Genomic DNA, 24,991 nt, shown 5'->3' on the forward strand with positions numbered 1-24,991 from the left:
TTTTAATGATAGCACACACTGTGATGATGACAAGTAAGTAAGCTTCATTAAAATTGGTTGAGAAATTACCATGATATGATTTACCGTAATCTTCGGACTATAAGTTGCGGTTTTTGTCATAGTTTGGGTGGGGGGGGGGGCGACTTATACTCAGGAGCGACTTATATTCAAAAATCTGCGATGTAGTGAAACCGCAATAAATGAACCGCGATGTAGCAAGGGATTACTGTCATTTGAACTGCAAGTGACCTCACTCGTGCCGCGCGGCGGTTGTTGACCTAAAGGGCAAAGGATTCAATCACGGGATGACGAAGATGACGAAGAGCCCCACGTACTACCGGCATCATTAGCGACTTTGTTTGTAAGTGACACGGAGGACGAAGAGTTTGAAGGATTTAATGATTTGGAGTGACACAGAAGGTTTGAAAAACTATTATGGCTTTTACGCACGCCCGGTCCTTCTCGACGGGAGCTCTCTTTCACCGTGGATGGAAGTCGGGGGCCGGCGCTCAGCCGGGTGGCTGTCTGGGGATGGTGGATGGGGCTCGGACATGGCTTTTACGTACGCCTGCTCATACCTTACGGAGCTTTCTTTCACCTCCATGGATGGAAGTCGGGGCCGGCGCTCGGCCGGGTGGGGGTCCGGGGACGGTGGATGGGGCTTGGACATGGCTTTTACGCACGCCCTATTTATGGAGCTCTCTTCCACCTTCGTGGCTGGAAGTTCCGTAGTTGTTGCCTCGTTGAACTCTTGTTTTGTTAAATACAGAGCCGTTTACCAAACCCAAGTATTTTCTGGTACTTTGTTAACGCTACAATATAGATATATACTAGATCTCTGCAGCGCACTCGCGGCATTGTTGAAATAAAGAACGAAGAATTTGATCGATGGATTTAATGATTTGGAGTGACACAGATGGTTTGATAAAAGAGTTATTTATGTAATACTTGAATAACTCTGAATGTTATGTCAGGCCTGTTCTCAGCTCCTCGTTTGTGTATATGTCATGTTAGCATACCGTATTGTTTAGCCTGTTGTTGCTGGTTCATGTCTGTTTTTGGTGTTGGATTTCGACAAATAAATTTGCCCCAAAAGTGCGACTTATACTCCGGTGCGATTTATATATGTTTTTTTTTCACTTTATTGTGCATTTTATGGCTGGTGCGACTTTACGGAAATTACAGTATTTTCAATCCACGTGCATTGCCTATGAGAGGGAATGCTTCCAAAATCGTAATAAATATTGACCATTAAAATGGTGCTTGGATACTAGGTATTTGGTGTAAAAGGTTTGAGAATTGGCATGGATCAAATGAGAGTCAGAAGCCGACGCAGGACAGAAGCAGTGTGAAGCCTGTGAAACGTGTGGTTGGAAGTGAGAGCCCAAATAAACAAGAAATGTGGTGGGCTGCAGGATTAAGGTGGGGTCTTAAAGTGTAAATTCTTTTTAGAGAACCAACTCTTTTAGTTCCGGGTTCCTCTTTCGGCTCCAAACAGCTCTTCAGATCGTCATATTATTGATGTTATATGAATATGAATGCTTTTGTAAAAAAAAAAAATAAAAAAAAAAATAAAATAAATAAATAAATAAATATATATATATATATATATATATATAAATATATATATATATATATATATATATATATATATAAATATATATATAAATATATATATAAATATATATATAAATATATATATATATATATATATATATATATATATATATATATATACCTGGTTTATTAACTAGCTCATTTATTTAGTCAATTTAGTGCTACAAAAAGAAATTACATACAAAAAACCTTAGTGAATGGCATCTCTAACAGAAACATTCTCTGGTTGCCTGAAAACACCTACCCTTAATGCAAAGTACTTAATGTTCAAAATGGATATCTAATTGAAGACGCATGTTATGACAATTTGGGGGGGGGGGTCCATTGCACAATAAATTCATACTCATTTACTCGATGTTGAAAAACAGTGATGGATTACAGACTGTGGACTAGGGTGTGCAATGTGCACCCTTTGGTACAACGTCTGTTTGAAACAATGCAGGATTGTAGAAGCTGCTGAACTGGATCCAAGATCTACCTTTCCCTTTCAGCCAACTAAAGTATCTGACACATCCTGTCGAACTGCTTTCTAGGAAGAAAACAGCAGCCTCTGCAGGTCAACACAAGACAAAAGAAAAAACTGTTTTATGTCTCTCAACCAGTAAAAACAAATGAAAGTTTATGAAACCTTAAATTCAAAATACTAAAAGGGGACACGGAAATAGCTTATTAAAAATAACAGCAGCTGTGAGAGGACACGCAGGAAAACCAGTGGTTAGAACAAAGGGGCCTAGGGACAGGAAATTGGTAATAGTCCACTTCTTTGGGAAACTTTATGCAGCCACTCTTTCACAGTATTTTCAATTGTAGCAGTAAAAACAGTTGGAGAAAGGAATTGTGGTGCTTAACATACATTACAAAGGCTAAAGTATTCATCAAAGCTAACTACTTTTTATTATTGTTATCTTTGATATCATGTTTAGGGGTGAAGAGGGAGCAACCGCAATGTGTACATGGACAATCTCTATGATGCTCATATATGTACAATTATTTTATTATATTATGCAAACATAACGGCTCAATCGGAACACGTATACAACACACACAACTGGATGAACACACACAAGGGGGTGACGCCGCCACACTCAGGTACAAAATTGTCATGTGACAAGTTCCCACCTCAAGTATGAAATGGTCATGTGACAAGTTCCCGCCTTTCCGGACAGTATAAAACAAGCTGACCTGGAGACAGAAGCTGTTGTTTCATCTGCTGCCGTGCCTTGTGTATTGGCCGCCATTAAATAACCCAAGATCTTGCCAATAAAGAACCAACTCTATACTCCACATCTTTGCTTTCCTGGCTCAACAACGGACATCCCGCACAACACGCAACAGGGGCTAAACAAGTTTTCCAATAATGTGCATACCTCTGTTCAAAATAATGCTTGAACAATTCATTTTTCCGCCTCAAGTACCTGCTTAGTCAAGCTAAACGCACCAAGAATTGTTCATGTGGTGCATGGTGGTAACATGCCACCAACACTAGAGAAGGCCAACTTCAAATGAACATTTCTAGACCAGGGGTCACCAGGTCCAGTACTCGAGGGCCTCCTATCCAGCCTGTTTTAGATGCATTCCCACTGGAACACACATTCTGATTCAAATCATCAGGATTGTTATCAGCCTTTTAAAGAGCTTGCTAATGAGCTGATCATTTGAATCGGTTGTGTTGTAGCAGGGCTGCACCTAAAACAGGCTGGAGAGGAGACCTTGAGGACCGGACTTGGTGACACCTGTTCTAGACATTGTTTAGGGCGTTGATGTTGCCATCACAAACCCACGCTACTAACGTCAGCAACACGATGTTGTTCTAAAATAATGTTCAAACATAAAGTAAGGGCGCTAAAATAAACGTATGGTGAGAACCATCGGATTAAAGGGAGGGTAAAGCAAGCCCAACACTTATGTGATAGAACTGTATTAAAAAAATTATGTCACTGCCACAATTCTCTGCTGAAAAAAAAACTCTAAAGAGATTTAACAGTATTTTGAAACAGAAAGGCGGTGCACTTACTATCACCCACATTTCGGGAGGAGTCTGCTTGATTTGACAGATCAGCCTAACTACGTCACAGAAGGACCCAATCATGATTTCCCCTTTGGAAATCATTGTAAAGACTATCACTTAAAATGTACATGAACAGCTATCAATTAGTACCAAAATTTAGATGGACATCTCTACTTATGCTTACTTCAACATATCACAAGGATTAGTATATCCATGGCTGATCTCTGTAGCTCAAGTGCCCTGTCAAGTTTCAATTTGAATTTATATTTTTTAAATATCCATCCATTCATACATCCGCAGTGTTTCAGAATATACACAATTCTTCTAGAATTTAAAGTTGTCAATGAACATAACATGCATTTTTTATTTTTATTTACTCTTTATAGGGAGGAAGATGGATTACCCAAAGACAACCCACACAAGCACAGGGAGAATATGCAAACTCCACACAGATGGGCATGAGCCTGGATTTGAACACCCAACCTCTCTGTAAGGCCAATTTACTAAACACTTGACATATAGATTCACTTGTGAAAAAAATTGCAGATTGACAAGGAACAAAAAGAATGCTTGGTGCTGGATATAAATAGCCTTTCTGTTGCACAATAGCACAATTCCTCACCTCCCTCTGACCGGCTTTATGTCACCAAAGATTATACTTTGGACTTACAGTAACCTAGACATACTTAGTATGCATGCAGTCACAAGGTTTCATGAATCTTAAAACCGCGTTTTAAATTCTGAAGGTTTCAGATTAGCTTCAAAACAGGTTTAGCTTCCATTAAAAAAATGTCCCCTCCGTGAGTCATCACCTTATCGTGGTGGAGGGGTTTGCGTGCCCCTATGATCCTAGGAGCCATGTTGCCTGGGGCTTCAAGCCCATGGCAGAAGGGTCCTAGGTGAGGGGCCGGACAAAGCACAGCTCAGAAGACCCCTTATGACGAGTAAAATATATGGACCTAGTTTTCCCTCGCCCGGACGCGGGTCACCGGGGCCCCTCTCTGGAGCCAGGCCTGGAGGTGGGGCTCGAAGGCGAGCGCCTGGTGGCCGGGCCTTCGCTCATAGGGTCCGGTCGGGCATAGCCCGAAAACAAAACGTGGGTCCCCCTTCCCATGGGCTCATCACCTGTAGGAGGGGCCAAAGGGGCCGGGTGAAAAGTGAGCTGGGCGGCGGCGAAAGGCGGGGACCTTGGCGGACCTTGCCAATCCGTGGCTGCAGAGGCTGGCTCTGGGGATATGGAATGTCACCTCTCTGGCTGGAAAGGAGCCCGAGCTGCTGTGTGAGGCAGAAAAGTTTCGACTAGACATAGTCGGACTTGCCTCCACACATAGTTTGGGCTCTGGTACAAGCCCTCTCGAGAGGGGCTGGACTCTCTTCCACTCTGGAGGTGCCCACGGTGAGGCGTCGAGAGGGTGTTGGCATACTTATTGCCCTCCGGCTGGGCGCCTGCACATTGGGGTTCACCCCGGTGAGCGAGAGGGTAGCCTCACTCCGCCTTCGGGAGGGGGGACGGGTCCTGACTGTTGTTTGTGTCTATGCACCGAACAGCAACTCAGAGTACCCACCCTTTTTGGGGTCCTTAGGCTTTGTGCGGTCTGCAGATGTGGCAGAGACAAGACACATTCGCTTTTGTCGGCATATTAAACCTGTAAGCATATTAAACCTGTAAGCTACATGTAGGGGAGGCCGCGTAGAGGCTGGCTTTTTCTCCCCTGGAGTGCTGGAGAGCGCTTCTTCTGGGGTGACTACTGGGTGACTTCAATGCTCACGTGGGCAATGACAGTGAGACCTGGAAGGGCATGATTGGGAGGAATGCCCCCCCCCCGATCTGAACCCGAGCGGTGTTCTATTATTGGACTTCTGTGCTCGACACGGGTTTCCAATAATGAACACCATGTTCAAACATAAGGATGTCCATGTGTGCACTTGGCACCAGGACACCCTAGACCGCAGTTCGATAATTGACTTTGTAGTTGTGTCATCGGATTTGCGGCCGCATGTTTTGGACACTCGAGTGAAGAGAGGGGCGGAGCTGTCAACTGATCACCACCTGGTGGTGGGTTGGCTCCGATGGTGGGGGAAGATGCCGGTCCGACCTGGCAGACCCAAACGCTCTGTGAGGGTCTGCTGGGAACGTCTGGCAGAATCCCCTGTCAGGAAGAGCTTCAACTCCCACTTCCGGCAGAGCTTTTCCCACGTCCCGGGGGAGGCGAGGGACATTGAGTCCGAGTGGACCATGTTCCGCGCCTCCATTGTTGAGGCAGCCGACCGGAGCTGTGGCCGTAAGGTTGTTGGTGCCTGTCGTGGCAGCAATCCCCGAACCGGCGGTAGGGGGTTGCCGTCAAGCTGAAGAAGGAGTCCTATAGGGCCATTTTGGCCTGCGGGACTCCGGAGGCAGCTGACAGGTACCGGATGGCCAAGCGGAACGCGGCTTTGGCGGTTGCTGAAGCAAAAACCCAGGCGTGGGAGGAGTTTGGTGAGGCCATGGAGAATGACTTCCGGACGGCTTCGAGGAAATTCTGGTCCACCATCCGGCGTCTCAGGAGGGGGAAGCAGTGCACGGTTAACACTGTTTACAGTGGAGATGGTGTGCTGCTGACCTCGACTCGGGATGTCGTGAGTCGGTGGAGGGAATACTTCGAAGACCTCCTCAATTCCACCGTGTCGCCTTCCATTGTGGAAGCAGGGCGTGAAGACTCTGAGGCGGAATCTCCAATCTCGGAGGTCAAAGTCACTGAGGTAGTTAAAAAACTCCTCGGTGGCAAGGCCCCGGGGGTGGATGAGATCCGCCCGGAGTTCTTAAAGGCTCTGGATGTTGTGGGGCTGTCATGGCTGACACGCCTCTACAGCATTGCGTGGACATCGGGGACGGTGCCTCTGGATTGGAAGACTGGGGTGGTGGTTCCCCTCTTTAAGAAAGGGGACCGGAGGGTGTGTTCCAATTACAGGGGAATCACACTTCTCAGCCTCCCTGGTAAGGTCTATTCAGGGGTGCTGGAGAGGAGGATCCGTCGGAAGGTCGAGCCTCGGATTCAGGAGGAGCAGTGTGGCTTTCGTCCTGGCCGTGGAACAGTGGACCAGCTCTACGCCCTTGGCAGGATCCTCGAGGGTGCATGGGAGTTCACCCAACCACCGATTCTGTTCATAATTTTAATGGACAAAATTTCTAGGCGCAGCCGAGGCGTTGAGGGGGTCCGGTTTAGGGACCTCAGCATCGCGTCACTGCTTTTCGCAGATGACGTGGTGCTGTTGGCTTCTTCAGGCCGTGATCTTCAGCTCTCACTGGAGCGGTTCGCAGCCGAGTGTGAAGCGGTCGGGATGAGGGTCAGCACCTCCAAATCCGAGTCCTTGGTCGTCGGTCAAAAAAGGGTGGAATGCCCTCTCCGGATCGGGGATGAGATCCTGCCCCAAGTGGAGGAGTTCAAGTATCTTGGGGTCTTGTTCACGAGTGAGGGTAGGATGGAGCGCGACATCGACAGGCGGATCGGTGCAGCGTCGGCAGTAATGCGGAATCTGTACCTGTCCGTCGTGGTGAAGAGAGAGCTGAGCCAAATGTCAAAGCTCTCGATTTACCGGTCGATCTACGCTCCTACCCTCACCTATGGTCACGAGCTATGGGTCGTGACTGAAAGAACGAGATCCAGGATACAAGCGGCCGAAATGACTTTCCTCCGCAGGGTGTCCGGGCTCTCCTTTAGAGATAGGGTGAGAAGCTTGGTCATCCGAGAGAGACTCGGAGTAGAGCCGCTGCTCCTCCACGTTGAGAGGAGCCAGATGAGGTGGCTTGGGCATCTCATCAGGATGCCTCCTGGACGCCTCCCTGGGGAGGTGTTCCGGGCATGTCCCACCGGTAGGAGACCCCGGGGACGACCCAGGACGCGCTGGAGAGACTATGTCTCTCGGCTGGCCTGGGAAAGCCTTTGGATCACCCGGGATGAGCTGGATGAAGTGGCTGGGGAGAGGGAGGTCTGGGAGACCCTCCTAAAGGTGCTGCCCCCGCGACCCGACCCCGGATAAGCGGAAGAAGATGGATGGTTAAAGAAAATGTCAGTTCAGTCATTTCTTTTAAGATGTACTTTTACAATGTTTAGGCAGAATTAAACCAACATACCAGATTTCACAAATACAGGCTTTTTTACTTCACATACAGTATTTAATAATATTGTACTGTCAAAACATTTTTCACATATAATCATTATATTTATCAACCTTCTGCAGTCATGATCTGGTAAGATTTTGTCTTTACTCTTGAATTTTTTTTTTTATACGTATTATTATAAAACATTCTGTCGACAGCACAATGTCCAACTACCGTAATTTTCGGACGATAAGTCGCGGTTGTTTTCTTAGTTTGGGTGGGGGGGGGGGGGGCGACTTCTACTGAGGACCGACTTGTATGTGATTTTTTTTCACAAATTTTAAAAATTCAAAAAAAAAAAAAAAAAAAAAAAAAAAAAAAGGGGGGGAACCCGCGATAAACAAACCGCGATTGCTGTAATTTGAATTTCAAGTGACGTCAGTGGCGCAGCAGTTGTTTACATAAAGAACAAAGATTTGATCACGGGATGACGAAGATGAAGAAGGGCCCCACGTACTACCGGCATCATTAGCGGATTTGTTTGTAAGTGACACGGAGGACAAAGAGTTTGAAGGATTTAATGATTTGGAGTGACACAGAAGGTTTGAAAAACTATTATGGCTTTTACGCGCGCCCGGTCCTTCTCGGCGGGAGCTCTCTATCACCTCCGTCGATGGAAGTCGGGGCCCGGCGCTCGGCCGGGTGGCTGTCCGGGGACGGTGGATGGGGCTCGGACATGGCTTTTACGCACGCCCGGTCATACTCTACGGAGCTTTCTTTCACCTCCGTGGATGGAAGTCGGGAGACGGCTCTCGGCCGGGTGGCTGTCCGGAGACGGTGGATGGGGCTCGGACATGGCTTTTACGCACGCCCGGTCCTATTCTATGGAGCTCTCTTCCACCTCCGTGGCTGGAAGTTCAGTAGTTGTTGCCTCGTTGAACTCTTGTTTTATTAACTAAAGAGCCGTTTACCAAACCCACGTCTTTGCTTGTACTTTTTAACGCTACAATCTAGTTATATACTAGATCTGTGGAATAACGACAAGGCTGACGTCAGGGCGCACGCGCGGCTTTGTTGACAAAGGACGAGGAATTTGATCGATGGATTTAAAGATTTGGAGTGACACAGATGGTTTGATAATATTGTTGTAATATGATAGTTATTTGAAATATACTTTATATATTGTTATATGGGTCTGAGGAATAATTAGAAATGCAAATCACGCCAAGTTCGACGGCGCACGTACGCGGCATTGTTTACATAAAGGACGATTGATTGATTTAATGAATTGGAGTGACACAGATGGTTTTATAAACGTGTTATTTATGTAATAGTTATTAGAATAACTCAGAATGTTACGTCAGGCCCGTTCTCAGCTCTTCGTTTGTGTTTAAGTCACGTTAGCATACCTATTGTTTAGCCTGTTGTTGCTCGTTTATGTCTGTTCTTGGTGTTGGATTTTGACAAATAAATATGCCCCAAAAGTACGACTTATACTCGGTGCGATTTATATATGGTTTTTTTTCACTTTATTGTGCATTTTATGGCTGGTGCGACTTATACTCCGGAGCGACTTATAGTCCGAAAATTACGGTAACTAAAACGTGACATGATGCATACGTTTCTCTCTCAGACTGGAATGTGAATTTGAAGTCTCCCACGATGCCTCACTATGTTCAAACTGTAAATACCAATTTGCCTTGATTATTGTTCTTGATACCGCTTAGCTGTTGCCAACAAGCCAAAGAAGAGGAAGAAGAAGAGGAGGAAGAAATATTTGAATGCATCACAATCCAGAAGTAAATATTATTGGATTTTTTCTTTTTTTGGTGAGGTTTCAAAAGAACTGCTGTGGCTGCCCCGTTGGCCTGCCCTCTGCAGGCCACCGCCCTGACATATGAAAAATGACAGTTGAGCAGGATTTGACATTCAAGGATATACGCGATGTACTCACATCTCCACTCTGGAGCCAGTCTTTGAGAGCCTCCGCTGTTTCTGTGGGCAATTGTGCTCTGAGGCGCTCTCTCTCTTCCTGGTTTGTTTGGAGCTCCAAAGCAAGTTTGAGGTCTACAGCTAACTGAATGACCTGCAGAGGGGTGTGGCTCACGACAGAACCAAGGTCATACGCGCCATTAGTGAGCTCCAAAGCTGTTGCTTTTGAACCTGGAGGTGTATGTGGTAGAGAATAAGAGAAGAAAACCATTCAGTACTGGGGTAAAACTGGAATAGCTAAAATGATTAGTTAAACCGTTCACAAGAATATTAGGTGTTTCCATACCTGCAATTATGTCATCCATCTGCTCCAGAGCTGCCTCGAGCATGTGACTAGCCTCAGTTTCCATTGTAATGGTGGGTAGCATTAGACCTCAGATATGCATCTGTCGAAAGGACATTAAAATGTTATTCAAGAAAGAAAAAAAAATTATACACTATAATGAGGTTGTCGTTTATTTATTTCACTCATCAAAGACCCAGATCATGCCTGCTCGACTTGATGGAGCTTTCAGCCATGTTAAAATGCTAATTCCTCACAAAAAAACGTCCCTACTTCTCCATTCACTCCTCTTAGATAATTTGTGCTCATTCCTCCTCTCTAAGCACCAGCCCTGCTTGATCCAAGAAAACGACTAGTCATATATCCCCTTACCGCCCCTACAGACTAAATTTGCATCCCATTTCTGTCCCTGCAACTTAAGTGAACATGCGGCTGCTCTGATTTTGGTGCATCAACTAAATTATAACATGTTTCCATAAACCCCTTGCCATGTGCTTAATGAGTCATTTGTGTTTGGTGCATTAAATGATGTGTTTAATGAGTCATTTCTGTTTGGTGCATTAAATGATTTTTTTTTCGATGTAATTTTGAGACGTTTGACTTTGTGACTGGTCATTGAATGCACCTTGAGGCGCCAACCCAACTAACGTGTGAGTACAGCAGAGATGGCGTTTTATTTCTGGGTTTCAGCTGGATTGGTGTTGATGGAATTAACAACAGGTGCACTAGAGGGGCAACAACAAGATGGTCCCCAAAACAGGACTGGTTTTGCAGGTGGAGGCCATTTCAAGCTCCTCCCTCTTGATCTTTTTTAACTGTTTTTCCACAAGTGTTGGCTTTAGCTAGAGTCATTATCAAGACTGGGAGCATGAGGCGATTTCTTAACCCTCCTGAAGTTGCACAGATTGTCCAACTCCTCCAGGATGGCACATCCATGCGTGCTGTTGCAAGAAGTTTTGATGTGTCTCCCAGTACAATCTCCAGAGAATGGAGGGGATTCCAGGAGACAGGCAGTTACTCTAGGAGAGCTGGACAGGGCCATAGATGGTCCTCATTCCATCATCAGGACCGATATCTGCTGCTTTGTGCAAGGAGGAACAGGTTGAGCACTGCCCGAACCCTACAGAATGACCTCCAACAGGCTACTGGTGTGAATGTCTCTGCCCAAACAGTCAGAAACAGACTTCACAAGGGTGGCCTCAGGGCACGACGTCCTCATTGCTCAGCACCGTGGAGCTCGATATGCATTTGCCATGGAACACCAGAAGTGGCAAGTCCGCCACTGGCGCCCTGTGCTTTTCACAGATGAGAGCAGGTTTATCCTGAGCACCTGTGATAGACGTGAAAGGGTCTGAAGAAGCCAAGGAGAGCACTATGCTGCCTGCAACATCATTCAGCATGACCGGTTTGTTGGTGGGTCAGTGATGGTCTTGGGAGGCATTTCCATGGAGGGACGAACAGACCTCTACAGGCTAGAGAACGGCAGTCTGACTGCCATTAGGTATCGGGATGAAGTCCTTGCACACATGGTCAGACCCTACACGCTGGTGCAGTAGGTCCTGGGTTCCTCCTGATCCACAACAATGCCCGGCCTCATGTGGCAAGAGTATGCAGACAGTATCTGAAGGATAAAGGAATTGACACAATTGAATGGCCTTCACGATCACCTGATCTAAACCCGATAGAACACCTCTGGGACATAATGTTTTGGTCCATCAGACGCCGCTAGGTTGCTCCTCAGACTTTACAGAAGCTCACTGATCCCCTTAGACAGATCTGGGAGGACATCCCACAAGACACCATCCGTCGTCTCATTAGGAGCATGCCGCGACGTTGTCAAGCATGCGTACAAGGTCGTGGGGGCCACACAAGATATTGAAAGGAATTTTGAGTTGTAGAAATTGATCCATCCATCCATTTTCTGAACCGCTTAGTCCCCACGGGGGTCGCGGGCGTGCTGGAGCCTATCCCAGCCGTATTTAGGCAAAATGGATGAGCCTGCCACATCGTTTTTTTCACTTTGATTTTTGGGGTGTCTATATACTGACCCTTCTGTAGGCTGAAAACTTTTATTTCCATCAAAGGATGTGGCATCCTTTTGTTCCTGAGACATTAAACTGTCCATATCAGTATAGATATCCACCATGTTTTTTCACCATTGAAATCTGATGTGTTTTCAAAGTGTTCCTTTAATTTTTTCGAGCCTTATGTATGCATAAACATATATGTTTAAATGTTAAAATGGCATGCTACAGCTACTTTAACAGAGATAAGAAAATCCAGAAATTGAAAAAAATGAAAAGAAACACTTCTAATATCCTCCATCTATCTCACCATCCATTTTCTATACCGCTTACCCTCGTTAAACTGGATCATGGCTACACCCTTAACTGGCTGCCAATTTCAGGGCAAAGAACAATTGACACCCAAGGATGGTTTAGTCTCTAAACTTTGGTCTTCCATGACTGTAAGACGCAATCTGTAAAATGTGGGAGAAAGCCAGGGAACCCGGAGAAAATCAAAGCAAGTCCAGATGAAATATGAATAATAAAGATTACACATCGTTGCTGTCCGGCCAAAACCATGTCCAGATGCGGTCAGTTCCAACATTTTTTACATATTATTTTTACGTACCACTAACAAATTTAAAGAGTTGAAAAGAGCTTGAAAACAAATCCATTAACACTTTTAACACTGTTTGAGAAGTGTTACTCTGGGGGCCCGTGCGTCATAATTGTTGCAAGATTGTCTGGATTTTGTTTTTTAGAGAATGAGTTAGATAAGACTGTTTTGTTAAAAATCTATTTGCTGTAATGCCCCTCAGCATAAGTAAGCCTGTGAGACATGTAAATTGTGATTAATATCAGGCTAATTTATAGGGTTTGACAGAGGAGTGCCGCAGCGAGACCAAAACATCTCATCTGAGCCAGCCACAATTAAAAGAATTAAAAATAAAAGAACTTGGTGTCACTTTACTAAATACATATGCTAACTTTCTGGAAGTCTTTTTTTATGTAATTAGTATGTGCGGCGTATATTGTAACTGTATCTGAATTTAAAGTGCAATAGGATATAAAAGAGGTAAAACACAGAGGTGAATGCAGCCTTTGACAGTGAATGCTGACATTATGGGGTTGCTCCACCAAGAGCTTATTCCTGGCATGAATGTGAATAAATGACACACTTAAGTCAATGTGCACAGCCAAAAAAGCACACCTTTTCCCTATTGCATACATGTAGAATCGTCAGGCAGCTCGGTGGGGCACTGGGTAGCACGTCCGCCTCACAATTAGGAGGGTGCGGGTTCGAGTCCGCCTCCGGCCCTCCCTGTGTGGAGTTTGCATGTTCTCCCCGTGTCTGCGTGGGTTTTCTCCCGGCACTCCGGTTTCCTCCCACATCCCAAAAGCATGCTTGGTAGGCTGATTGAAGACTCTAAATTGTCCCTAGATGAGAGTGCGGATGGTTGTCTCTGTGTGCCCTGTGATTGGTTGGCAATCAGGGTGTCCCCCGCCTGCTGCCCGATGACGGCTGGGATAGGCTTTGACCCCCGTGGGGACAAAGCGGTTCAGAAAATGGATGGATGGATAGAATAGTCAGTGAATTACAGATGTTTTTTTTTTTTTTTTTACATTAAATATATGAAGAGTAGCCCTGGTTCAACCAATTTAAAAAGTAAATAATATTTTCCTTATTCATAATGGTTGAATTATTCTACATTGGCTTTGCTTGAATACACCATTATGCTGTTTTCCTTCACTCTGACTTTGAACTGCCATTTTTCTCTTCTCCTCTTTTAAGGCTCCCATCATGTCATATTGTCATGACAATTTAGAAAGACATCATCATGAAGGACGCAAGGGGGAGGATGTGATGTAATTTTGCTTTGGGGAAATCATGCCCCCTACAGATCATCCTAATGCTCATCAACATTAGCGACAATACACTTTGACAGCTCACACTGACAATCTGCACAAAGTCAATGTACTGTACAATAACATGCTGCCATTACAACTGTGATACCATCATATTTTTTGTCAAGTTCACTAATGGAACTAATTTGTGAAGGGTTGTTCATGGTGCACTATAAGTATATGGGGGCCATTATATTCTTACTGAAACGCAAGAGTGAGGGCACAATTTATGTAGACTTGACTAACACCAATGCTACAAAAGATGACCACACAGTGAGGTGTGTGTTTGTGTGCGTGTGTGTGTGTGTGTGTGTGTGTGTATGTCATACATGTAAAAAAAATCAAATCAAGAATTTTACACACTCATGCCTGTGTTTGCTTCTTGCAACAAAACAAATAGTATGGGTTGATACGTGACTCCCTGGCTTATAACAAAATGCTATTTTATGAGGAGCCATTAGGGACATAATTCAGAATTAGCTCACTCACTCACTCGCTCGCTCGCTCGCACGCTCACGCACACGCACACGCACACACGCGCGCACGCACACACACACACACACACACACACACACACACACACACACACACACACACACACACACACACACACACACACACACACACACACACACACACACACACACACACACAACTGAAACGCTTCTACACACACTTTCTGGCACATCGGAAGGAGACAAATTACCCAATCACAAATTTGCTGGCTCAGTGACTAACGCATGTATAACAAAAACAAAACACTTACTCTGTCGTGTGAAGGAAAACGAGTCGTTTGTGGTGCCATTTTGTTCGAACCACTGATGAGGAAATTGGGCGTAGGATTGCAACATGTCTGTAGCCCCGTAGTGTACCTTTAAATAAAGTACACACACTTCAAACTTATTTTGTCGTATTCTATTAGTGTGACTTGGCCTGTTGAGAGATGACAGTGCCTGCGAATGAGGGTGCAGAGTTGGCAGGCTGTTAAACAATGAGCCAATCTGTCACTCAACATCGGTTTGACAAATGGCAGGAGTGATAATGTGCTTGTTTTGTTACCATTGTTTAATGAATCGACAAAGTACAATAGCTAATAGCCATGGCTAATGAGGCTTTGGCCATTTTAGCAGACTGCTTAGTCTTAACACTTGGCTACGGGTCTATCTGTCCCTATGTAATTTTCATTGATAATTTGAATGTTTGTAGGGGTTGCGCATCATGTTTTAGAGCAAGGGACCCTGACGAAAAAACAACATTCACGCCATGTACAAACACACAAGTCACGGCTCAGTGAGATATGGGCTCATTCAGCCCAACAAAGAACTAAAAAAAACACTTTGTTTTTGAAAGATTTTTTTACTGAGAACCTGTTAAAAAATATTAATTAAATTAAGCACAACCAACTTGTAAATATGTTTAAACTTGTCCAACAAGATCTGAATGGAGAACTATTCCCAACATACATTTACTGATAAAATGTTTGACCCCCTTATGCCTGTATCTCAGGAGCGTTTGCACACGTACCAAATGGTTTTTTTTTTTTGTCAAGGTTTCTATAAGGGTTTTGTTGTCGCAATAAAATTTTGAACATGTTCAGAAAACTGTTTGCGTCCATTAAAACTGTCGACAAATGTCTGGCAAACGGCTGTGACCGTTTACGACCTTACAAATGCTGACGACAAATCAACATTCGTGCCGTGTACAAATCCTCACCAACCTTCGCCGCTCAGAGAAGATAATTTTGTGCTCAAGGATATGACAGAAAACAGACAAATCCTAAATGTCAGAGGTGGTGTCCTGATGATGTTAATTGGTGAAGAATCTGGTGTCTCCTGTTGGCCTGACTACACACATACACACGCACACAGTTTGTGTTTCGCGCCCGAGGCTTAGGTTTGGCCTCTAGCTGGTGACACTAATCCAAACAGGCTACGTCAAATGAGGAGAAATGCCTCACACATATACTCCTTTTGTGTGGATGTTTAGCTGTGACTATTTTGTGGTAATATGGAGCAGTTCCTGTCCATCACAGAGGTTCATATGCGTAGTGAGACTCACAAATCGCCCTTGGTGAAGAAGGTTCTGGTAGAACTGAAATTCCAAAAGGTGATTGGTTTCTATTTGCAAATCACTGACATCTCTGTAGATGTTTGACTAGCCAAACATGGTTGACGTTATACAAAACAGAGAGGGTGTAGTTTTTCAAAACTTTCAGGTCTTGCCCTTAAGTATTTACTAAAAATTACACCTCTTAAATTTGTTTGCAATTAATAAGTATTCGAAATGAATTGTAACCTTAATGGGATCTTCAAACATGCTTTGGGGTTGAGGCCCAATGACCATTTTGCACTATTTGACCTGTTGAGATGTCAAACTTCCTCAGATTCTAAGAGATTAAAATTTCAGATGATGTCCTTACCTGCTATTAGGATTTACCAGTTGTCCATTTCCTCATAGTTTGGGATCAATATTTTTTCCGGGGCACTGGTTGCTATGGGGCTTTGAAAGTATTGTATGTGCCGAAACCTTTGTTCTCAAAACCAGAGATTTCAAACTGCCAACATTGAAACTTTCTAACTTTGTCAATGTTTGAGGTGATTTCATGTATAATATATGATTTTAAAGGAAATTGAGTAAACACACACATACACACACACCTTCTCACACTCTCTCACACTCTCTCACACTCTCTCACACAGACAGACAGACAGACAGACAGACAGACAGACAGAGACAGAGACAGAGAGAGACAGACAGACAGACAGACAGACAGACAGAGACAGAGACAGAGACAGAGACAGAGGTGCAATAGCTTACTTTTTGATATGATTCCATCCAAATAAATCATCACATTCCATGACTCCATCAAAGTCCCAAACAGGTGGGAAAAAACACTGCACAATTGCATTAGAAAAGTACCATAATTTTTGGACTATAAGTCGCACCGGAGTATAAATCGCACTTTTGGGGCATATTTATTTGTCAAAATCCAACACCAAGAACAGACATGAACGAGCAATGACAGGCTAAACAGTAGGTATGCTAACGTGACATAAACACAAACAAAGAGCTGAGAACGGGCTTGACGTAAGATTCAGAGTTATTCTAATAACTATTACATAAATAACACATTTATAAAACCATCTGTGTCACTCCAATTCATTAAATCAATCGATTGTGCTTTATGTAAACAATGCCGTGTATGCGCCGTATATGCTGACGTCGGACTTTGTAAGTTGCATTTCTAATTATTCCACAGACCCATATAACGATATATAAAGTATATTTCAAATAACTATCATATTACAACAATATTATCAAACCATCTGTGTCACTCCAAATCATTAAATCCATCGATGAAATTCCACGTCCTTTGTCAACAAAGCCGCGCGTGCGCCCTGACGTCAGCCTGGTTGTCATTCCACAGATCTAGTATATAACTATATTGTAGCGTTAACAAAGTACAAGCAAAGATGTGGGTTTGGTAAACGGCTCTTTATTTAACAAAACAAGAGTTCAACGAGGCAACAACTACTGAACTTCCAGCCACGGAGGTGGAAGAGAGCTCCATAGAATAGGACCGGTCGTGCGTAAAAGCCATGTCCGAGCCCCATCCACCGTCTCCGGACAGCCACCCGGCCGAGAGCCGGCCCCCGACTTCCATCCACGGAGGTGAAAGAAAGCTCCGTAGAGTATGACCGGGCGTGCGTAAAAGCCATGTCCGAGCCCCATCCACCGTCCCCGGACAGCCACCCGGCCGAGCGCCGGGCCACGACTTCCATCGACGGAGGTGATAGAAAGCTCCCGCCGAGAAGGACCAGGCGCACGTAAAAGCCATAATAGTTTTTCAAACCTTCTGTGTCACTCCAAATCATTAAATCCTTCAAACTCTTCGTCCTCCGTGTCACAAACAAAGCTGCTCATGTAGTACGTGGGGCCCTTCGTCATCTTCGCCATCCCGTGATCGAATCTTTGTCCTTTATGTAAACAACTGCCGCGCCACTGAAATTCAAATTACAGCAATTCCTTGCTATATCGCGGTTCGTTTCTCGCGGGTTCCCTTTTTTTTTTTTTTTTGACATTTTAAAATTTGTCAGAAAAAAATTCACATATAAGTCGCTCTTCAGTATAAGTCGCCCCCCACCCAAACTAAGAAAAAAAACTAAGACTTATAGTCCGAAAATTACGGTAGTATGTTCCACAAGCAAATGCTAACACGGTAATAAACTATACACACAACATTATCAGCTCACATCATCCTCTGCAGAAATGCCCATTTTAAAATGTATTTGTTGTACATGTGAAGAAATTGACAATAAAGCGGACTTTGACTTGACTTTGACTATTTAGGCCGAAGTACCGAGGCTACATGAGACTATGGTGACACACATAACCTGCTCCACAGCAAGCAGACAACATCACAAAGATCAGATGACAGGGTAATGTTCCAGTCACAGAGAAGGAAGTTGTGTCATGTGTCAATGTGTCATTAGCTACTGTCATAAGTTTACTGTGTTTTGCCACATTTACACAGCTTGCTCTGTGTTGGAATCAATATAAATTATTGGTGTTATGATCAGGTCATGCTCAATACCTTGCTGATTATTGTAACTGCATTGGGTTCAATTCTTATTGTAAATAGTCCTAATTTTACTGCACCAAATTACAGCAAGATGTTTCGACAAGCTGCAGGATTGGTTCTTCTGAGAATGTCATCCATATGAAAGAAAAATGAGTACTGCTTGAGATTCTTAAGTGAATTTAAAAATCTAAGTGAATCGTGAATCAAATCGGGCCCTTGTGAATCAAATCAAATTGATTTTGTAAATCTGAGTTGATACCCGGCACTTATGAAAGGTGCTCATTTCCTCAGTCTCTTATAAGTCAGACGTGGAGAGGCTAATCTTTGTGAAATGGGCATAAGTTAATATGTTGTCAAATTTTGGTGTTAACGATGATTTTGAATGGACAAATTGTGACCGGTTCCTTAGCTGACTCCCTGCGAGACATGAAGCGAGAAGAGGGTGTGTGGCAATATTGCTAATAAAGGGGGGGGAGGGGTTGAGAGTCATTAGTTCTTACTGATTTCTCAAAAACAAATTGATGAAATGAAAAATGCAAGCTTTCCCTGATCAAAAACTCCATTGTTTTTAAGTGAAAAATGGCCTATTCTGGCCATATGAAGCCTTTCGCCCAATTGCAAATGTCTCTGGACAAATCTGTGGAACCTATTCATTAAACGTACCTCTGAACGGGGACCATTAGTTCTCAAAAATTCCCAATCTTCAAAGTGGGCACTAATTTGTAAAGACACTTTATACCCTGTATATGAGTGCACCAAATTTGAGAGGAGACTTTATGAATATGTCACATCATGAATAGAATGACCAAAACTATATTTGTCAGTGAGGTGTTCTTTCTGCTTCTTCTACGTCACAAACGAGTCTTTTATGCTACACGGTGCTCTGCTGGAGTGAAGTCCCATGTTTTGGTTTCACTTTTTGAGAGAGTATGCTTAACTTTTGAAAACATACAGGAATCAAATTTTAGGCTAAGCTACCAGCTTTGACCACATCAACGCGGATGTTTGACTGCTTGGCTTCTCAACAGCCTTTGATCCACAACTGTTGGTTGACTAAACTTAAATATGAACTCATGTATCATTTTGCACCATTCTTCTTAAGGAGTTTTGACTGCTAGAGGAGACAGAGCAGAATAACTCGTCGATGTGGCAGACACAGCTAATAATGAAAACCATTGCTAACACCTTCAATTATTTTATTTTTTTCTCCGATCCGTACTTGCAGCCCTCATTGAAATAAATTACAGTCCACCATTTGGCGTCTAAGGAGGGTTAAGCAGTGCACCATCAACGCTGTATAGTGGAGATGAAGTGTTGCAAACATTAACATTGAACATTGTGAGTCGGTGAAAAGAATACTTGTCGAGCTTCCCAACCCACGCGCATCCACAAGAAGCCTCCTGTCCCAGTAGCCACTCCTTCCGCCAACCCAGGACTAAGCTCATCACCATGGGAGACAGGGCCTTCCAGTCAGTGGCCCACGAATCTGGCACTCACTACCGGAGTCCCCGAAGGGTACTCAAAGTTTGGAGGCATTCAAAAAGCATCTAAAACTTTTCTTTTTAAAATCACTTATCAGTATTTAACCATCATTCATTTTAACCAGCAGTCTGCTGCAATCTTTTAGTTTTAGTTTCTTAACCATGTAACTTAATTTTAAACCTTTTTAAATTCTCTGTAGCACTTTTGAGATTTCTAGGGTGGTACGGTGGTGCACTGGTTAGCACGCCCACCTGACAGTTCAGAGGTGCAGTGTTCGAGTCTGGCTCCAGCCTTTCTGTGTGGCGTTTGCATGTTCTCCCCGTGCCTGTGTGGGTTTTCTCGTGATGCTCCGGTTTCCTCCCACATTCTAAAAACATGCATGGTAGGCCAGTGTGAATGGTTGTTTGTCTATGTGTGCCCTGCGATTGGCCAACGACCAGGTCGGGGTGCTCTCTGTCTCTGTCAAAGTCTGCTGGGATAAGTTCCAGCACGCCCGTGACCCTCGTGAGGATAAGCAGTTCAGAAAACGGATGGACTTGAGTTTTTTTTTTTCTAATGTAAAGTGCATGAATAATAAATTCTATTAGATTATTAATATTTCTTTAGTAGGGGCAGGGAAGCTGGTCCGAGTGAATGGAAGGTGGCTGTAGCTAAATACGGGGCATTCTTGGAAGAATTTTTGCTGGAAGCTGCAAATTCCTGTGGTAAATAGCTAATAAAAAAAAAAGAGTCATCATTACATAATATACATCATACTGTAGATGTTTTTTTCTGGATAGTTTCAATAACTGTATATTGTGGACAGTAGAGGCCTGAGAAGGAACATGCACAACTTCACCCTTCTTGTGTCAAATGTCATTGAAAATGAATGCTTTGTCTAATAACATATGGAACAATTAGGTTAATGCAGAACTTAAATATATGCAGTGCTTACAATAAACTGTCAAGGTACATCTGTCATTAGCCAGGATCAACACTACTTAACATTATCATTAAGTGCTTTCATCCACAGCTTATAATGATGATGATCAAAATATGGAAAGAGCATGTGCTGTTCTCAGTAATACCTTGCATCGCAAAGCTTCAAACATATGCAACAGAATGGTGAATAAAGAAAAGGTTAGTTGATTGAGAATGCAAGCTTTCCTAGAAGAAAATAAGCAGGTAACGTTCGACAGAAGCGGACATCAAACAAGTGTCACTTTCCTATACATATAAGCAGCCCAACTAGTCGAAACACAGTACAGTTTTTGTTTGTGGAATATGAATTACTATTGCAAAATCCAACCAATGACGACTCAGCTTCAGAAAACCGGTGAACTATGATTGGCAATCAACCTGGCAACTGTGATGTCATTTTCAGTAGACAGAGAGTGTCAAAATGGCCACCTCTGAGATGAAAAAAAACTGGTGTATTTTGCCCATTTAATTCATATTTCACAAACCAAACATTAATCAGAAAACTTTAGACTTGTTGGGCTGCACAAAACATATTAATACATAGAACATTTTGGGGTTGACGACCCCTTCAAAAGGCTATGTTCCATCACCGCCTCGGGACACTTTGCATTTCTATTGCTTTTTAATTCCATGATCCACTCGGAGCATAATGGAGGTCACCCAGCATTCAGGAATGGATTGCGTTCCACTGTAGCCAAAGTCAAGTCATTTATGACTAGAATATATTTTTTCTGTTTGATCTTTAAAAGAACAGAGTTGAGTGGGTAATATCTTTTAATGTTTTTCATGTCTTGCACTTTCTCCGTGGCCCCAACCTTTTTTCATCCTTGTTTTCCCCATTCTCAAGTTTCCTTCCCACTCGACTGTTGACAGCAGAGCAGATAACAGCTAAGAACTGCAGTCATTTTATTTTGTGCTTCTTACTTTCTCTCTTTCACTTTTTACCCTCCATCCCTGCAGTAAGCAGAGGATTAATTCTTGCAGATTAGCAGCACGACTTTGTTTTCACGGGTTCAACAAACAGATTCCCTCTTTCATCGTTCCTCTTTCTCACCTACACCTATCTTTTTCATTCTTCTTCAACAATTCAGCTCCCAACAGACCAGACGGCAGTCAATTTCTTTTTAAAACACATGATTGCGTGAAAAGATGCAAGTTAATATGACAGACAAATCATTTGATCATGTCTAGCAAAAGACAAAAAGACTATCAAAGGAATTTCTTTGATCAGAAAAAAAAACATGTTTTATAACTGTTTTACTAAAGAACCTTTAAGCTTTTATCTTGCACCGCTACGTATGAACAGCCATTTTATCATACGCTGTACTGATGCCATTTCCTTTAGGCCAGTGATTCCTTTCAACTTGTTCGCATTCAAATGAGCTTTTGCTACAGAGATGTCCTCTCAAGCCCCCTGTGTTGTTGTCTGTATGCATCTCTGGTGTTAGATGTAGCAGATCTTCAGCTAAATGGAGACACTCATTAGTTTTTATCTGCACTACCTCTTATTATCTCCCCCAAAACGTATAGACTTTATCTTGCATGTCAGAAACAGATGATGGGCAATTACAAAGCATGTGTCAGTGCAACAACACGTTTCATTTTGCAAAGCTGACAGTGCATAAAAGAGCACACAGGGCTAAACCTTTGTTGTAACAAAGTTTAAAAAAAAAAAAAAAAGAACAAACTCTATTCTAGGAGTTGCAATGACTGAGACAAGACATAAAGTGGGCAGTGGGCAATGCATTATATTAGTGTGTGTGTGTGTGTGTGTGTGTGTGTGTGTGTGTGTGTGTGTGTGTGTCACAACACATCATTTTGCAAAGCTGACAGTGCATAAAAAGCAAACTGGGCCAAACCTGTGTGTGTGTGTGTGTGTGTGTGTGTGTGTGTGTGTGTGTGTGTGTGTGTATATATGTATATATATATATATATATATATATATATATATATATATATATATATATATATATATGTGTGTGTGTGTGTGTGTGTGTGTGTGTGTGTGTGTGTGTGTGTGTGTGTACTAATTACTAATAATGACTCTTAACATGACAGTGCATAAAAGAGCAAACTGGGCTAAATCTTTGATATAATAAAGTAAAAAAAAAAGCTGTATTCTAGGAGTTGCAATGACTGAGACAAGACATAAAGTGGGATATATATATATATATATATATATATATATATATATATATATATATGCTATTCCTGGTAACTACCTTTCCCTTTCCAACAGCAGGCATTTCCAATGTGTTCACGGGGTTTAGTTTGTTTTTACTACGCTTTTGAAAACTTTCATTGAATCCTACGTCAGCTTCACATTATCTTACAATAGTCAACATAAGGCAAACGTTGCTTCGTTTTACTTACATAGGCGTCACCTCGAGACGGTTCTCGAATTAAATCCTGAAATGTGTTCTTTTGGAGACTCCTCCCGATGAAATGATCGAGCCCAGGCGGAAACACAAACATTCCCAAAGTGACACAACAGGCTGTCGCACGCAAGGTGAGCGGAAGAGTACAGAACACTTGCCTGCCGTGTCGTCGTTCAACTGAAGCGCGAGCTCCATCAACTCCACCTGCCATGTGACAGCCATGATGCATTCATGAACACCTCGGAAGTAACGAGGTCGTCACTTCTCATCCTGTTCGAGATAGGATAGAAACTTCTACTAAATTTAAAATGTTAATGACTTACATTACATTGAAAATAAAGCTAATGAAAAGAAATCAAATCATTATTCTCAAAACTCTTACTTTTGTTAAGATCAGACACTATTTAACACGCCAATGTTGTTTCTGGTTGTTATTAATACGTAATATGGGTCAGCGCAAGTGCTTGATAATCGCAGTTATGACAAATTCACAATCACTCATGTGGGGTGTATCTATTTTTTTATTTGACAGGGACAGTGTATATGGATGACCCTTTCTGTACATTCAAAAAAAATTAGCTAAGCGGCTATTTGTCATCTGTCGCCCCTGAAGCAGGTGTCTTGCCCAGGGACACAACGATACGTGGCTCGGACAGAGCTGGGTTCGAATCGGCGACCCTCCAGATTCTGAGCGACCCGCTGCCTGAGCCACGGCCTCCACCCATGTAGAGATGATGTATTGTAGTTTATAGTAGTGTCCTTCAATAATATGGTGGAAATTCCGAAATGATAAACAGTATAAACTTTACCAAGTATACTTAAATGTCAAAAACGACTCATGGATTTATCCGACTCAACGCTGTCATCTAGTGGCAGTCGCTGGCAACTCATAGTACATGAATTATTTTTATTTTCCAACTCCGATCGAACAAATTCCCGGTATCACTTTATTACACAGAATGACAGTGAAATCATATTTGTGGTAATTAAAAACTGGGCAACATTTGGGCTTCAAAACTCTTGATAAAAACACAAACCTTCACTTTTCGTGTTTCCTGTTACACGTTAATCAATAATGGTAAACTATCAAAGGCTTGATTAGCTCATCTTACAGACCAACATTTATTTATAACATGATTTACTTGGTGTTAACCATACTTAGTGCAAACTATATGCTGAGAACCCTGAAAAAGTACATTATTGATTTCTGAAATATAATTATTTAATTCTTATAATTCTTTTCCATTTAAAAAAAGTAATATTATCTCTGAATGACCATTTGATTTCACATGTAATTTGATTTAGATTCATTTTAAAAAATCTTTCTTACACAACTATTGAATAACGGCGTCTCTTTTCCATTGTCAGTATTTTAATTGTACAAAATGTACACTAGACAGATTTTTGCATGGTGGTGCACTGGTTAGCACGTCCGACGCACAGTCAGGAGAGTTCGGGTTCGATTCCACCTCCGGCCCTCCCTGTGTGGAGTTTGCATGTTCTCCCCGTGTCCGCCTGGGTTTTCTCCGGGCACTCCGGTTTCCTCCCACATCCCTAATACATGCTTGGTAGGCCGATTGAGGACTCTAAATTGTCCCTAGGTGCGAGTGCGAGTGCAGATGGTTGTTCGTCTCTGTGTGCCCTGCAATTGGCTGGCAACCGGTTCAGGGTGTCCCCCGTCTACTGCCCACCCGATGACT

General features: G+C 43.1%; 1 protein-coding gene across 7 annotated transcripts in view; it reads right to left on the reverse strand.

Annotated features, from left to right (window-relative positions):
• ppfibp2b (PPFIA binding protein 2b) overlaps positions 1-23,489 on the reverse strand; it is a 61,626-nt gene extending 38,137 nt beyond the window's left edge. For 6 of the 7 annotated variants that reach the window (XM_085913623.1, XM_085913618.1, XM_085913619.1 and 3 more), the window contains exons 1-3: positions 23,287-23,455; positions 9,982-10,081; positions 9,658-9,866 (exon numbers count right to left, since the gene is read on the reverse strand). In XM_085913623.1, coding sequence (XP_085769749.1) covers positions 9,658-9,866; positions 9,982-10,063 — 291 coding nt within the window. In that variant the 5' untranslated portion in view covers positions 10,064-10,081; positions 23,287-23,455. Of the gene's footprint in view, positions 1-9,657; positions 9,867-9,981; positions 10,082-23,286 lie in introns of all 7 variants that reach the window. The other variant, XM_085913620.1, reaches the window with a different exon arrangement.
• Positions 23,490-24,991: the final 1,502 nt, after the last annotated feature.

The sequence above is a fragment of the Syngnathus leptorhynchus genome, chromosome 6, assembly GCF_054491065.1.
Source record: "Syngnathus leptorhynchus isolate UIUO chromosome 6, UIUO_Slep, whole genome shotgun sequence".
Taxonomy (NCBI): Eukaryota; Metazoa; Chordata; class Actinopteri; order Syngnathiformes; family Syngnathidae; genus Syngnathus; species Syngnathus leptorhynchus.